The 14,895-nt window shown below is 37.7% G+C and overlaps 1 protein-coding gene across 1 annotated transcript in view; it reads right to left on the reverse strand.

Moving 5' to 3' along the window:
* Positions 1 to 11,129, reverse strand: part of LOC104159754 (thioredoxin reductase 3-like) — a 12,943-nt gene extending 1,814 nt beyond the window's left edge. The window contains exons 1-13 of the mRNA XM_009697746.1: positions 11,075 to 11,129; positions 9,370 to 9,479; positions 9,139 to 9,252; positions 7,178 to 7,250; positions 6,168 to 6,287; positions 5,619 to 5,761; positions 4,076 to 4,191; positions 3,742 to 3,967; positions 3,421 to 3,513; positions 2,962 to 3,038; positions 1,937 to 2,093; positions 1,639 to 1,746; positions 636 to 731 (exon numbers count right to left, since the gene is read on the reverse strand). Coding sequence (XP_009696048.1) covers positions 636 to 731; positions 1,639 to 1,746; positions 1,937 to 2,093; positions 2,962 to 3,038; positions 3,421 to 3,513; positions 3,742 to 3,967; positions 4,076 to 4,191; positions 5,619 to 5,761; positions 6,168 to 6,287; positions 7,178 to 7,223 — 1,182 coding nt within the window. The 5' untranslated portion in view covers positions 7,224 to 7,250; positions 9,139 to 9,252; positions 9,370 to 9,479; positions 11,075 to 11,129. The remainder of the gene's footprint in view (positions 1 to 635; positions 732 to 1,638; positions 1,747 to 1,936; positions 2,094 to 2,961; positions 3,039 to 3,420; positions 3,514 to 3,741; positions 3,968 to 4,075; positions 4,192 to 5,618; positions 5,762 to 6,167; positions 6,288 to 7,177; positions 7,251 to 9,138; positions 9,253 to 9,369; positions 9,480 to 11,074) is intronic.
* Between the last annotated feature and the right edge of the window lie 3,766 nt (positions 11,130 to 14,895).

Here is a 14,895-nt window from a genome sequence, read left to right on the forward strand (position 1 = left end):
AAGCTTACTTCCTCTTAGCTTAAAAGCCAGGCTATTTCACCATATCATTCCTTCTCTCCAAAGTAATTTTAAACACTAAAAATCTTCCTTTATTTGTCTGTTCTCCCAGATAGTTTTGGGAAAAAATACCAGACAGCATTGGCACTTATTTTTTTGCAACAACGAGAACCTACTGATCAGTAGAAATTCCCATTTCTCCTCAGTTTTCTAGCACCAACCACGTTTTCCACGTTTCTACTAAACATACAAAACTCCACACTTTCCAAAGGGCAAAGAACACAAAGTACAGAAACCTAAAGCAAGACGCTAGATAGCACAGTTACTCAAAATTCACTTGGAAGAAAAACCCTGGCAAATTTCTTCACAAATCTATCCTTAAATAGGAACTCAGGATGACATTTCATAATAATATGTTAAAGCTACCACTTGCTCAAACAGCTGTTATATGAAAAAAACCCAAAACAAAACCATCAGCTCTCTCCAAATTCGTTAGACCTCTTAAAACAAATACTTAAGTTAACAGAATGGGTAGAGCTGGCCTCAGGCAGGTGAAATAAGAGACACTAGTCTTTTGGCTGGTCCAAAAAGAAATTTCAGGAATACACTCAGTACATCCATTTCAGCTTGCTACTTACATTGTCATGTTTACTGCAGATAATCTTTGCGTAACAAGTATTGTTATCTCTGCCTGGTACTGTCCATTCAAGTGGCCAGAACAAACTGTGATAAACCTGGGAGGATGACAAGAAAAACAGCAATAGAATTTGATGAATTAATTCAGTCAGATATAATTCTAACTTTTAATGTCTTTACAAATAGGTGGTTTGACATTTAACCCACTAGATTTTCATAACATACACTAGACAAGACAGTGATTTTTGTTCCCCCCAGCCCAAGCAGTCCATCCTCCGAAAGTCAGTACAGTAAGATTTGACTCAAACCATGCACCCTTGATTTAAATACTTCATTAAAACAGCAACAGCTACAAGACACAGATTTTAAGACTATACTTTCAGAAAGAGAAGTGCTTTCGTAGTACAAAGTTAATATCTAGTTACTGCAAGTTTAAACATATTCTTCACACAATTAACAGCAGAAGTTAAATAATGCCAAATGTATTGAAAGATGTAAGGAGTTAAACACAAGGTGTGCAAACAGCTTTAATGAAACTCTTCAGGGAAGAGCAGAATCCAGAAATTACCACAAAACACGGAAGTTATGATACTCCTATAGCCATAAGAAAAGGTCAGGAAGAAATTAATTCCCAATTCAACTACAGCAAACAAGCAGAAAACAGACAGTTCACCCTAGGAGTCCAGTATACTTCAGCAGTAAGTCTCTCATTCACAACAACAGAAAAAAATCCACCTACAGTTTTGCAACCTGAGTCTGGCCTCCTGAAGTCAAACGCTTCTCAGCAGCATGCAAATAGCTACGCACAATTCTAATGGTACCAAGTCCAGTCCTGGATTTCTGGGAGTCCAATACCCTGTTAGCCAGATAATAACACTTCCACAATCAAAGACCTATCTAGCTAACCTTTTAAATCTTAAGACTATGCCTTGAGTGTGCAAAGCAGCAAGGCTGAAGAAAAACATTCCTCAAGCTACAAGTTAAACAAGTCTTGAGTGCTCTCACCTCCAAGTTTTGCTTTCCATATTCTTCTATGGCTCGCTCTTCAGCGAATCCACAGCTGCCATACTCTAAAGGAGTAAACACTGTCGTTGGTACATTGATATAGTCACACTAAAAAAAAAAAATCTGTATTTAGACTATGCAAATTCTACACAGTACATAAAAAAAGTGCTAATACAACTTTTCTGGTTTACAGAACACTTGTAGTGCCCACAGTCAAGTGGACAAATCAACTCATGTTATTGCAATTTCTACGCTTTCTGCCTCAAAATAAGCTGAAGTTGTATTCTTATAGCTTTACCTTTGTGGAACTACCACCATAAAGCCTGCGGGCTAGCAGTTTCCCTGCTTGAATGGCAACTGGAGTAAGTTCCAGCTTTCCATCCAATATATCTCCGATAGCATAAACATAAGGCACATTGGTTTGTTCTTCATCATTTACAGGTACTTTACCATTCCTTTAAAGCAAACAGAAAAGAGAATAGAGTTCAGTATCATAACCTTCCTCAGAGCTCAGCAAAACACAGAGGGGAGAAGTTCTACTACAAAGATGTTATTCTAACTACTGAGTATATTTTATTAAATATGCTTATGCCTTTTTTACTTTAACTGCAAACTCTTTGTAGCATCAATTACCTCTGACTGTATATTCTGAAGTCAGTGTTCAGTGGGCCAGTTTTGACCTCAGCAACAGTGCGTGTCTGATGACAATGAAGTTACTCAGACATCTTTGGACTCACGATCTTTTGCTTGATTATTATACAGCTTGCAATGTATACTTTCCCCTACGGGGAAAGAGAGCTGCAACATCACTCCCATGTTTAAGTAAGTTGGCTTAGTAAGTTGTTAACTGCTGCAACCTGATCTTAATTTTTAATTAATCCTGCATCTTCCTTTGCACCAGTTTTGCACTGACACCAGGGAGAAACAAGAAAAAAGTTAAATCTGTAGGAAGTGAGTAGTTTGCTGCCTCTTTAAATCCCTAGATTAACTTTCCACATGAACTGCATAAAAAGTTTAATTTAACAGAATATCAAACTGCAGTTTCTAAGTAAATTAAGCAAATACATTAAATCTATTCCTTAAGCATAGTGGCCACTAAGTAGGTATTAATTCAGAATAGTTCTTCTATGAAATACATATTAAAGAAATGGAGTTAGTGACAACTCAAATCCAGGGGAGAAAAGATTTAAAGGTTCACATAATTGCCAGGTATAAGAGGATTTTTACACAACATCAAAACCATCAGTATCATTAGGTATTGTTAAAGTAGTAAAAAAAAAAAAAAAGACATTCAGTGGTTTAAGGGAATTGAGCAATACTCACTTCTCATTGATTTTGACACCAATTGTCTCTAAACCAATATTTCTGGTACATGCATCACGACCAATGGCTATCAAAACCTAAAAAAAAATATCAAAATTAAATGCAATAATTTTATGCAAGAAAAGCATAATCAGCATAACACCTCCTTTGGACTTTTTCTGAAAAAACTGAAGCGTATGACTGAAGTGATTTTTCCAAAAATTTTTTGAAAGAGCCACCAACAGTTCAGGCTCCTCCATGTGCAACTAATTCCAGGCACACAGTTTCACCCATTCTGCTGACAAGGCTCAATTGAAAACAAATACTGAATTTTTATGTATTTTTTTCTGTCAGTAATTTACGTGAACAACTTTTCAAACAAGACTTCTCTTTACTTTTTTCCCTGAACAACTTTTAAAGTATTTTAATACATTTTCACATGCTGCTATATTCAGTTATTTCAAATCCAGAAATGCTTACAGTGTTATATTCTTCTTCAAAGATTTCTGGTCCCTCAGTAGACTTTGCTGTCACTTTCAGTCTTCCAGGCATGCCTTCCTCCAGCTGTTCAACCTGTATAAATATCTGTAAGCTTAGAATGACCTTAAGCAGCAGAGCTCACTTACATTGTCACTTCAACCCTTGACCTACTAATCTATCATTCAGCAGTAAAAAAAGCTTAATCTCATAAAACATTTATTCCTGAACAGAGCCAAAGCCTTCCCAGCCAGCATATGCATTCTACACGTGCTGTTTAAAGTAATTTTGCACGGAGAGAAGAAACCTAAAGAAAGCACTTGCCTGAACAGGTACAAACTTCCTGATGAACTTAACACCATGTGTTTCCATGTGAGCACCTATTTTTTCTGCCATTTCTTGGTCAAAGCCCCGAAGGAGTATGGAACGCACCATCACCGTGACATCTAGACCTAGACCAGCAAGAAATCCTGCACACTCTAGAGCCACATAGGAAGCACCCACAACTAGAGTTTTGCCAGGGCAGTAAGGCAGGGAGAAGAGGTCATCACTAAAAAGAAAATAAGTGTAAGTTACAAGGTTCTTTCAACACAAGCTTCTTTGTTTTTGCAAACACTAGAGCAGACAAAGTTCAGTCTATTATGCGTTTTCATCTCACCTTGTAATACAGTATTCTTTATCTCCAGGGATACCCAGATATCTAGGCCTTTCTCCTGTTGCCAGGACAAAAGTCTCTGCTGTGTGATAGGTTACTTGTCCTTTTCTATTAGTTGCCTGTTTATATAGACACAGTTAAAATCTTTATCATATGAACAGGTTTTAAGATTAAATTTAGAAAGTATGTAATCCCCCCCCTAAATATTGTGGATATGTTTAAGAATGAAGAACAAGCAGTTTCAAACAAGAACTAATACATTTAGAGAAACCATGCAGGTCACTGAAGAACAATAGGTTTAAACCATAAACTCTCAGACTTTTCTCACATTAGTTAGAGCACTTAAAATCATTTACTCTTCGACTCCTGCCCACTTCAACTACTCTTTTAGACTGAGTTGTTCAGAACAACTTTACTTTCAAGTTACAAAAAGCCACAACAAATTAAGCCCTCTCTGCCCCCCGCTTCCAATAAAAGGCCAACACAATGCTAGTGACAAAATAACATCAAATAGTTCTTAGGCTAATGTAGAAATTAAAAAAATAAGTACCTAGTTACATGATTTCAGAGGGCTTAAGACCCAACCTTAAATGAATTCAAACTGATTTGACTTCTAGAGGCCCTTGGTCTTGGGAAATTTAATCTTGCCAATGCACCTCTCAAAATGTGACCTTCATTCTTGCTCTTTAGTTATTTTCCCAACACAGATGAAGGGAAACTTGCTCCCCATTGAGTCATCAGGTAATTCAGGTTGGAAGGGATCTCAGGAGGTCATCTAGTCCAACCTCCTGGTAAAAGTCTTTCTGTTCTACTTCATTTACAGACTAAGGACGCTGAAGTAGATGACCTGCATACCTAGACACTAGAACAGTCAGTAAATGAGGTAAGTTGAGCATACTACTGTCTTTTCAGTGCTGGTTTCTTGGTTTGAAACACATGTAGCTCAGCCTTCATAAACTCATATTGAAAACAGACAATTACACCCACTGAACCAAACAGTTGTCTTCAATATGCACTTCCTCTAAGTTGAGCTTGCTACAGTATGATCACTTACAGCATGATTGCCAGCACATGCTTTGTCTTGCAAAACTGACAGTTTAATTCTTATGCTAATATAGCATAAGGTTCTAGCAGTGCTGTTACGTAAGTGCTTAATCTGAATTTAATTTGAATAGTTTTTATGCTTTAGCATAAAGATTTTCCAAGCGGCAAAAGCTTTTCTCCAACCCCTCCCCCCGCCCCCGCTCAGGCTGCTGACCTCACTCATGAAGTTAGCAGCTCAGGCCACCTTACTCTATTCATGCAAGATGTAAGTTTACAGATATCCATGTTACTTTTACGTAACAGTAACTAAGTTTGCAAACACTGTGGTATGTACTGAAGTATAATAATAATTTGAATCAACTTATTTCACAAATGAGTTTTTAACTTCAGTTGACTTAAGTTGGCAATGTCAAGATGAAGCCTTTTTATTGTTGGATTTTAAAAGGCCATTTTAGAACACAAGTTCTCCCTCCCAACTAAATGTTTTAAACGCAGCACATACCTTAATTTTGTGTGGCTCAATGAATTCTCCGTAAGAATTGAGGTATGTCACAGACTTCTCTCTTAAGGACACTCGATAGCCCCAGTTTAAAGAACCAATGTAGTTTTGAATTGCTTCTACCATGATCTCCCAGTTGTGTTTAACTGAAATAAGATGTTAATTTCATATTTAAAGAAATCAAAGTGCAATGAACCCTTAAAGAAAAACTTAAGTCTTATTCATTGTATATCATGCTAAGAAAACATCATTATCATCAGTAATGAGGATACATATTAAAGTATTGTTCTACTATGCGAATATTTACCTGACTTGTTACTATCAGAAATAAGCCCATTCTAGAAGTTTTCATTTAATTCAAATATAGGGAACAAAACACAATTAGCTTTCAATCCTGAAGGTTTCTATGACTCAAGGAGGATGCCTTCTGATTCACCTAAGAAAACTACTGAACTCTGCCTCTAGTTTACTAAGTCCAAAGTACAAGAACAATCTTAAGCTCAGTCTCATCTGTACACCATCTTTCTTGGTCTGTCCTGTGTTCTTACTAACCTTGTTCTTCATATTGCCAGCCGTATTTCCTTGAATCTTGGAGTGCCTGACCCAGAAGTGCTGCTTGATGCATTAGCTTCTTAGGAATGCAACCTACATTTACACATGTGCCACCAAGTCCTAAGATGGAAAGAGCCATGTTATTACCTGCGTGAAAAGGGTATTTACACTTTTCCTATCACGTGCTTTGTATAATCACCCATACAACAGTTGGGGATGTTTGCTATAGTCACAGAAGTAACACGAAATTTCTGTTGTAAGAGACATTTTAAAATACAATGAACATGCTAAGCTTACAAGTTTGTATTCAGTTTAAGAGGTTACTCAAGTCATTGAACCAAGAAGGGTACAGTGTGTTGTCTTAAACACAGACCCAGGATACTTACTCCAGAGTGCTTCAGATTTTAGTCAGATTGACAGCTAAGCAAGGCAAAAAGCCCAGAGTTCCTAGAGCTTAGCATCACCTATTACGTGGAATTTGAAATATGTATTCTTTTGAAATCTTAGCTATGAAAGCACATTCATACCTCAACTCAATGAGACTTGACCAACAAAGTTCCTTACTCATTTTCAACTGCCAATAGCATTAATAAGGTCAGACAGCAGCTGTCTTTAATTACAGAAAGGTGAGGCATGCATAGCCATATAGTCACACTGTTCTAGAGGTAGCCTAGATCAGTTGTCCACAGAATAGAACTAGATGAACTAAAAGGCAAAAAAAAGCCCCACAATCATGAGAATGTGAACATGCACATACACACTATCTGGACACGATTTGAAAGTGAACAGACTAGAACAACATTTGACAAAGAACTGAGAGTTAGCAATGGACAAAACAGATAACTGTCCAGAAAAGTAAGCATGCCAGGACAACAACTCCTTTGTTATCTGTGTTCCAGAATTACAGGAATTCAGCCGCATTCTAAGAATACAAATCCATAGTATCTAACAACTGAGTCGCACTCAGAAAATCATAAACATCATAAAATAGAAGTTAACAGAAGCCCTACCCCATGAGGTTCCAAGAGGCGTTGGAACAACATAATCTAATACCATTACTTTCTTTCCGAAGGCAGCAGCTTCCTATAAAAGACAGAGGTGCAAGTCAGGATTACTGAACTTTTCCCTGACCAAGAAAGCCTGTCTGCTCACTTATGGTCATGATACTCTTAGCACTAACAGAAGGCTCTTTTGCTAGTTAAGTCTCATTATCATATATGCTTTTCTACCTCCTTCACTAGACAAAAATTGAAATCCCTCAAAAACTGTTACTTTCTTCCAAACTCTGAATGGATCCTTATGTTCACTGCTGCATCTGTATCATCCTACATTGTCAGAAGTCATGATCTGAAGAGGGTATGAGATGGGCTCGTCAGTCTATGATCCTCTTCTACCTCACTCAAAGAAATATTTATGCTGTTAGCTCTCCTTTTCTCTCAGGAGAGCAAGACTGACTTGGCAAGTTCATGAATTAAAAAAGTGACATTAACAAACTGGAGACAGCTCAATGGAGGACCACCAAGATACTCAGTGGGCTGGAGCACACAACCTGTGAGAAGAGTGAGGGAACTTGACACATTCAGTCTGGAGAAAAGGTGGATTTGTAGGGGACTCAACAGCAACTTTCCAATATCTACGAGGAGATCATTAAGATGACTGCACTAGGCTCTTCACACTGGCAAGTAGTGGAGGGACAAAAGACAGTGGCCGTAAGTTGAAACAAGACAGTTTCAAACCAGATATAAGGAACTTTCACACCATGAGGACACTTAAGCAGTGAACCAGGTTTCCTAGAAAGTCTGTGCCATCTCCAATCCTGGCTGTTTTCAAGACCCAAATGGATGAGGTCCTGCATAATCTTGTTTGATTTCACAGCTAACCCTGTTCGGAGCAAGAGTTTAGACTAGACATCTTCCTAATGTCTGTTCCAACTTGAATAATCCTATGATACTCGATCCAAGGAATTACCAGGCATTTGGAAGATCAGGCAACAGGTAGATTCAATCAAGGGCTTGGATCAAATCTTTACATGCCTCAAATCTGTTTAAGAATTCCTGCACAGTTACTGCAATCTTGGCTCCAACAAAGTTTAGCCAGCTATCTTGTATTCTGTGAATACCTGACTTCTCCCACTCTGAACAGTTGGGCAATTATCACCAAGTTTACAACTGATGTCCCAGAAGGCACTGCGAGGAAAGATCTGGAGCATTATGAAAATGCCCAGTTAGTCAACTGAAAAATTCAATTGTCACCTTCTCCTGCTTGCCTTACATTTGCCTATTGAAAGGTGCAAGCTTAACTGTATTGCTGTACAGCAATCACCAAGGTTGTCAAGAATAACATCACCGTGCCCAAATCAAACTGACAGTTAGGATACCTGGCTGAGAGGTGGGAAGTGTGTGCAAATCCCTCAGGTAGAAAACTGAACTCATACCTTTGGTTCTGAGGCACTCTGAACAATAGCTAATGGTGTAAGACGTACACAATCTCTATCACCATTTCTGAGAAAGCAACTAGAATGAGGACTAAAGAGTGAATCAGTTCCTTGAGAGAACAGCTGAAAGCACTTCATTTTAGATGATTGGTGATCCTGAATCTTAAACAGTCAAAAGTACTTCAAGAGTAGCCTTTAAGTTTTCCAGATTACTGTCTGGAAGTGTTAAAGTGCCTGTGTACTACACATGAAGAGGAGATACTTAAAAAAGGCTTTTTGTTCCACCCTCAGCCAGGAGGCTAAAACCTATTATTAGGATCGAGAATCTGATTAGACACTCGCTAGAAACTGGTCCACACAGACCACCACCTCTTCAGTGAGCACATTACTAGACCACTACTCATCCATTAATTATAACAAGTTGAATGGTAATAATCACCAAAATATAGACTGGTTTATACTACTGTGAAGAGAGAGACTAACTCCTGAAGAAATCTCATATACAATCTGTTCTTTAATGCAATTTTCACATCATACCTTGGAACACGCAAGTCCACCTGAGCCACCACCAATAATAATGAGGTCATAATCATAGGGTTCTGCATCTTTGCTATCCCCAAGAAGTTTCTGCAGTGATCCATCGTGGTAAGCCTGGGAGTTAAAAAAAAATAATCAAATTACCATACACATTTCTGAGCAAACAAAAACTGAACGATATTGCCTTCTCTGATCTTGTCTATTTCCAACTGATTTTTAAAGAAAAGTTACCTGGTAAGTTGAATCACAGCCACCTACGTGAGTTCCATTCACAAATACATTAGGCACTGTCCTCTGATTAGTTAGCTCTGCTAACACTTGCTGAATACTGGGTCCATCAGCTAAGAATAAAAGAAACAGGTACATTATAGAACAATTTTCAAGAGGGATCTTTTAAAACAACCGGAAGTTGTCTGAACTGCAATATACTGTAGGCCTGCCAAGAAAACAATTCTGTTATAGGCATCACATTTGTAGACTTCCTGAACACAAGCAAGTCTTCAGAAATTGCTTTTCAAAAGTGCATGCTTAAATACTGAAGATAAACTGGTGCTTCAAGCCATAATTCTACAGAATGGAGTAAAGTCGAAGTAATAAGAGTTAACTCCCTGTATTTCCTGGATTCTTATCAGTCTCTTCCTAACCGTGTCACACTTGGTATTACACAAAAAATTCTTTATCTAGATATCACAGGAGATCATACAGACGGCTTTTATTTCATGAGAATTGTCTGATTTTGGAGTATGTTCTGTGTAAGTGCACACAGGTTTGCCCAGCATCTTTGTATAAGAATGCAGGGATGGGAAGAAACACGATCTTCTACTTACCCTAAAGCTACCCTCAGACTTTTTCTACCCACCATACTGTCTTAAATCTTCCAGTTTTAAGATTATCATTGCCTGACACCTGACATGTGAATCACCAGCACCTACACACAGGCCCAAAAGTTGTATCTCTTAGCAGTTGTCCAGCAGTAAATGTGGGAATGAGAATTTACAGTAATCACTTTGACCAAAAGTCAAGTAATTTACTCCAAGACCGTATCTATTTGGTATCTGTGATCAGAGCAATTGCAAGGGAAATACATTATTAATCAGGAGTAACTCCAGAAAAAAAAATGACGGTGCATTGTACTTTGCATATCTTGGGCTATAATTAGTACACAGTATCACAACTTTAATAAAAAGTAAAAATAAGTAAGAAGAGGTGCTCTGGATCAACGAACAAGTACATTTTTCTCCAAAAGTGTTCAGGCACAAACACTTCAAAAAAAGCATTAGCATTTTAAAAAAGCATTGGAAACTAAGTTTTGTATAGAAAAAAAAATGATAATACACATTCGACACATTACCAACAGTGCAATTAAGAGTTTACTAAGAATTATGTTAGAAACTACTTGTTCTTAAAACTACATTAAAAGCTACATGCATTATGTACATATATGCATAAGGCACTACACATGTACTAAAACTAAAGCAGCTTGAGCTTTGAGAAAACCCTCAAACTAGCAACAGCCAAGGCACTGGAATTTACCCTTCCTTCCAATGACTCAGCAATTTTCCCTATGAACGTCACCCATACACTAAGTCAAACATTAACAATTCATCTCAAGCCACAAAAGAACCTGAGGGAGGAGAAAAATATCACAGGCTCTTTCCCAAAAGACAGAGCTGCTCAGAAAGAAAACAGATCTCACATCCTCTATCAGTTGATGATTTGTACAGAAAGAGACAAAGCCTTCAGTTATATTAAAAACATATCCTGCATTAAAAGCAATTAAGCTTCAATGTGGATTTTATCTTTGCATATATTCAAATTAATTTTAATTGTTTTATATATCCTCCAATTAGTTCAAGACAGTTTAAGGACTCACGCACAATCATCCATTTTCAGTTGCAATAAACAGCAAATGACAGATGTTATTTCTTTTACTTACCAGTAACATCAAGTTCCAAAGCATAGTACTCCACACCCAGAGAGCGGAAGAGTTCTTTCACCTACAACAGAAACAGACACAATGTCAGTGCAAAGGTTTCACAAGATCTGATAGACAGCTCAGGGTAAAATTTGATTGTTGGACCTACACAGGGAACTTTTAAGTCTCAGTTATTATGCTTCCAGGGCCTAGCTCTACACGGCTTTTGTAGTTTGGCATTACTTCTACATTTTGCCTGCTCCTCACTTAAAGCCAGGCTATTTAACAGCACTCTGATTAAGCATACTACGTCACAGCAACCTTCCAATACAACTTTCATTACCTTAAGAAAAAGTTTCTACATACAATTTGCTTAGCTGCAGACTTCTCCATCCCTGACAGATAACAAAAGCCATAAGAATAACTGCCATTTAGAAAAACATCAAGAAGAGAGAGAAAGTAGCAGCCAGATTCCTTAATAGTACTAAGGAAAGGAAGAAAAAAAAAAAAAGGAGTAAAGGATAACATACAAAACAAACCATTGTCAAGTAAATGCAAAAACAAGTGCATTATAAAAAGCTGCAGAAAAGGTAATACTCTCCAAATGTACTCAGCACTAGGACAGCTCATGCCTACCAGCCCTGCATTCAGTTTTGGTTGCTGTACTTCAGAAAACTTTTAGAACAAGCAGAGAACAATTACTGTAAAGAGTCAATGAGTTGAGTTTGTGTATTAAACATGGGGAAAGAAGTAGTTGTGTTTAAATAAATAATTGACTACCTCAAGGAAGAAGAGAAGCAGTGGTAGATATAATAAGAACTAATGGTCTTGAACTGCATCAAGAGATTGAGATTACACTTTAGGAAGAGTTTTTCCTAATGGCAAGGCACTGGAACGTATTGCCTAGGTAGACAGGTGACAATCTTCATGAGTGACTGGCTTCAAAGTACATGTCAAAAGCGATTGACCTACAAAACTGTAAGCAGGGGACAAGACTAGATGATAGCGATATTTTTTCCAGCTCTGATTTTTGGTTTGCTGTTTTAACATCATCTGCCTCAGCCTCCAGGATGAGGCAGGAGTGGTTCTAACTTGTTTGTCATTGTTTTATTAAATCAGTCATATCTTGCTTGTGAAATATTCGGTTAATATCAGAATGTAAGTTATGGTTTTTAACCTTTTAAATTGCTATTCTTGTCCATTAAGCAGGAAAAGCATTCTGAAGATGCTTGGTCATTAAAAGGCTGCTTTTCTCCTGCATTGCCATGAATAAATGCATTCTGCCCTCTCCCCTCAGAGTTGGGTGTTTTTCTAACATCAGTTCTGGATGGATAGTTTACCATTACCAGATTCAAATCAGGTAGCCTTTTAGAGATTTTTACATTAACATTATTCGTTAAACTGGCAATATTGAAATTGCGAACTGTCCTTCCACATCAACAATGCCATACCTTATAGCAGAGGATGTATATATGGCAGTATTTACTCCTTTGAAATACAATTTGCAGACTTACTTGTGCAAACAGATACTGTAAGTATCTTTTACAATGCATAAAAAAAAATATGTGCTTTAATCATAAGTACCTGGACGTGAAAACAGCTCTAGCAAGAAGCACTAAATGTCTGTGGTGGATCCGCTTGCCAGCATGAAGCCTGAACAATGAAGCACACTAAGTTACCGTCAATTCAGAAGAAACATTTTACAATCAGCTTTCTGATGAACCTCAAATTTATTGACAGCGCTTCACTAAGAGTAAGTTGAGTCACATCTAATAAGCTTAAAGATGTCAAACACATGATGAATAGAATGTTTTTAATGTTGCTGTGATCCATGCTGTTACTAGGCCAAAGACTGAGTATTCCAGTGCTTTCTACTGAAGTTCCAGCTTTATGAAAACACAAAGCTTTTGTATTCTGTATCAACTACATGGTAAGTCTTGTACCACATCATAGATCAACTGTAACATAGAAAAATAAGCTCTGCTTGTAGAACTGATTAAATTAGTTCTACAATTATATAGTAACTTAAGTTACAAGGGACCTTTGGAGGTCATGTGATCCAACTCCCTGCTCAAAGCAGGGCCAAATGTGAAGGTTGATTAAGTTGCTCAAGCACTGTCCACTCCAGTTCTGAATATCTACAAGGACAGAGATACCATAACCTCTCTGGGCTGTTCCAATGTTCCACCATCCTTACAGTAAAGAATTTCCATTTTATCTCACTGGAGTATCTCATGTTGCAATTTGTATTTATTGGCCCTTGTCCTTTCACTCTGCAACTCTGAGAAGAGTCTGGTTGTCTTCTCACTTGGTAGCTGAAGACAGCAACCAAAATCCCCCCCCTTAGCCTTCTCAAGGTTGAAAAAAATTGAGCTCCTTCACACATCTTGTGCTTCAGTCCTCTAACTATCTAGGTGGCCCTAAAAACTTTTGTCCTAAATTCACCATCACCTTCAGGCTTGCTTACTGGAATGACTATGGCTATGGACTGAACGAAAGGGAAATGGCAGTGGAACCGTTCCACACCTCCCACTCTGCAACTGCTGTTACAAAGCCCAAGCTGAATGCCATGAAAGGTCTAAAACGCAAAGCTTAAAGGGATTGCTACTATGAAGTGGTAAGCTAAGGATATGGAGGGAAGTCACAAAATTAGCTAGTTGGTTGCTGTTTTAGTGTGTAGCAAAGCAGCAGAGTAACAGGCAAGTTTTCACTAGTGGTGTTTGTGTTTTGTTTTTTTTTCAACTTCTAAAACACTGCAACAGCAGCTGGCAGAGGGGAGAACAGGACAGAGAGCATTAGTAGAACAAGAAAGGATTACACTCAAGAAAGGACAGATTTAAGACAATGCATTTAGGCAACCTTTATTCTCTACTGAAGATACGAAGTAGAGAAAAAAAAACCAGACAAGTGTCAGCACCCTAATTAGAAGTAGCTATTGCACTTTATACTTATGAATAGATCACGCTTGTGTTGTGCTAATGAAACAGAAAGAAAAGTAACAAGTATATGATCAGTTATAAAATCTTCAATACATGCAAGAGATAATACATTATTTCAGTTTGGAAAAGAAAATGATTAGGATGAGTAGAAAGATAACATAGACTAATCATGAGTAATATCTAGATAAGGTGAACAGGAAATGATTTCCGAGAAATTCTCACTGAAGCAAACAGCAACAACTGCATTTACCAGGAAACAATTTTGAAATGAAAAGGACTCCATACAATACATAAACCAGAGAACTTACTGCCACCTGACATTGTAAAAGCCAAAAGTAAAAGGAGATCAGAAGGGCTATTAGACCTATTAATGGAAGAAAGACCTGCTGAAAACTTTTAACTCAAAAAAACTAATACAAACTCAGGTCCAGAAATTCCTGAGCCACACAGTGCTGGAAACTTCAGTGGCATACTGGGAAATTTCCTTCCTTATACCCCAATCCTAAAAATGTAATTTCTCCAACAAGCATCTGGGATGGCACACTAGGTTGCATGGTCACCGATACAACCACTTACTTCCCTTCTGACCAATGCAATGGCCTCATTTACCTACTAAACCCTTCCAGTTTTCATGGAAGGAGAGAGAGACTAGAAAAATTTCCAGATATTATTAAACAGTAGTTAATTTCTATAAAACTGAGAAATTGGTCTAACACTTTAGACCTGGAGATGCTTTCTGGCACTACAGTAGCTAAGCAGGTTTGAAATAAGCTCCATACAGTAAAGTAATAATGGTATGTTCTAGGTCTGCTGTTTCACTTATCAGTTAACATTCTATAATAGCTACAGCTGAATTGACCAGAAACCCCTGTCAATACAGAACATAATCAGTAATAGCATAAC

Source organism: Cariama cristata, unplaced genomic scaffold (genome assembly GCF_000690535.1).
Source record: "Cariama cristata isolate BGI_N322 unplaced genomic scaffold, ASM69053v1 scaffold5873, whole genome shotgun sequence".
NCBI classification, from domain to species: domain Eukaryota; kingdom Metazoa; phylum Chordata; class Aves; order Cariamiformes; family Cariamidae; genus Cariama; species Cariama cristata.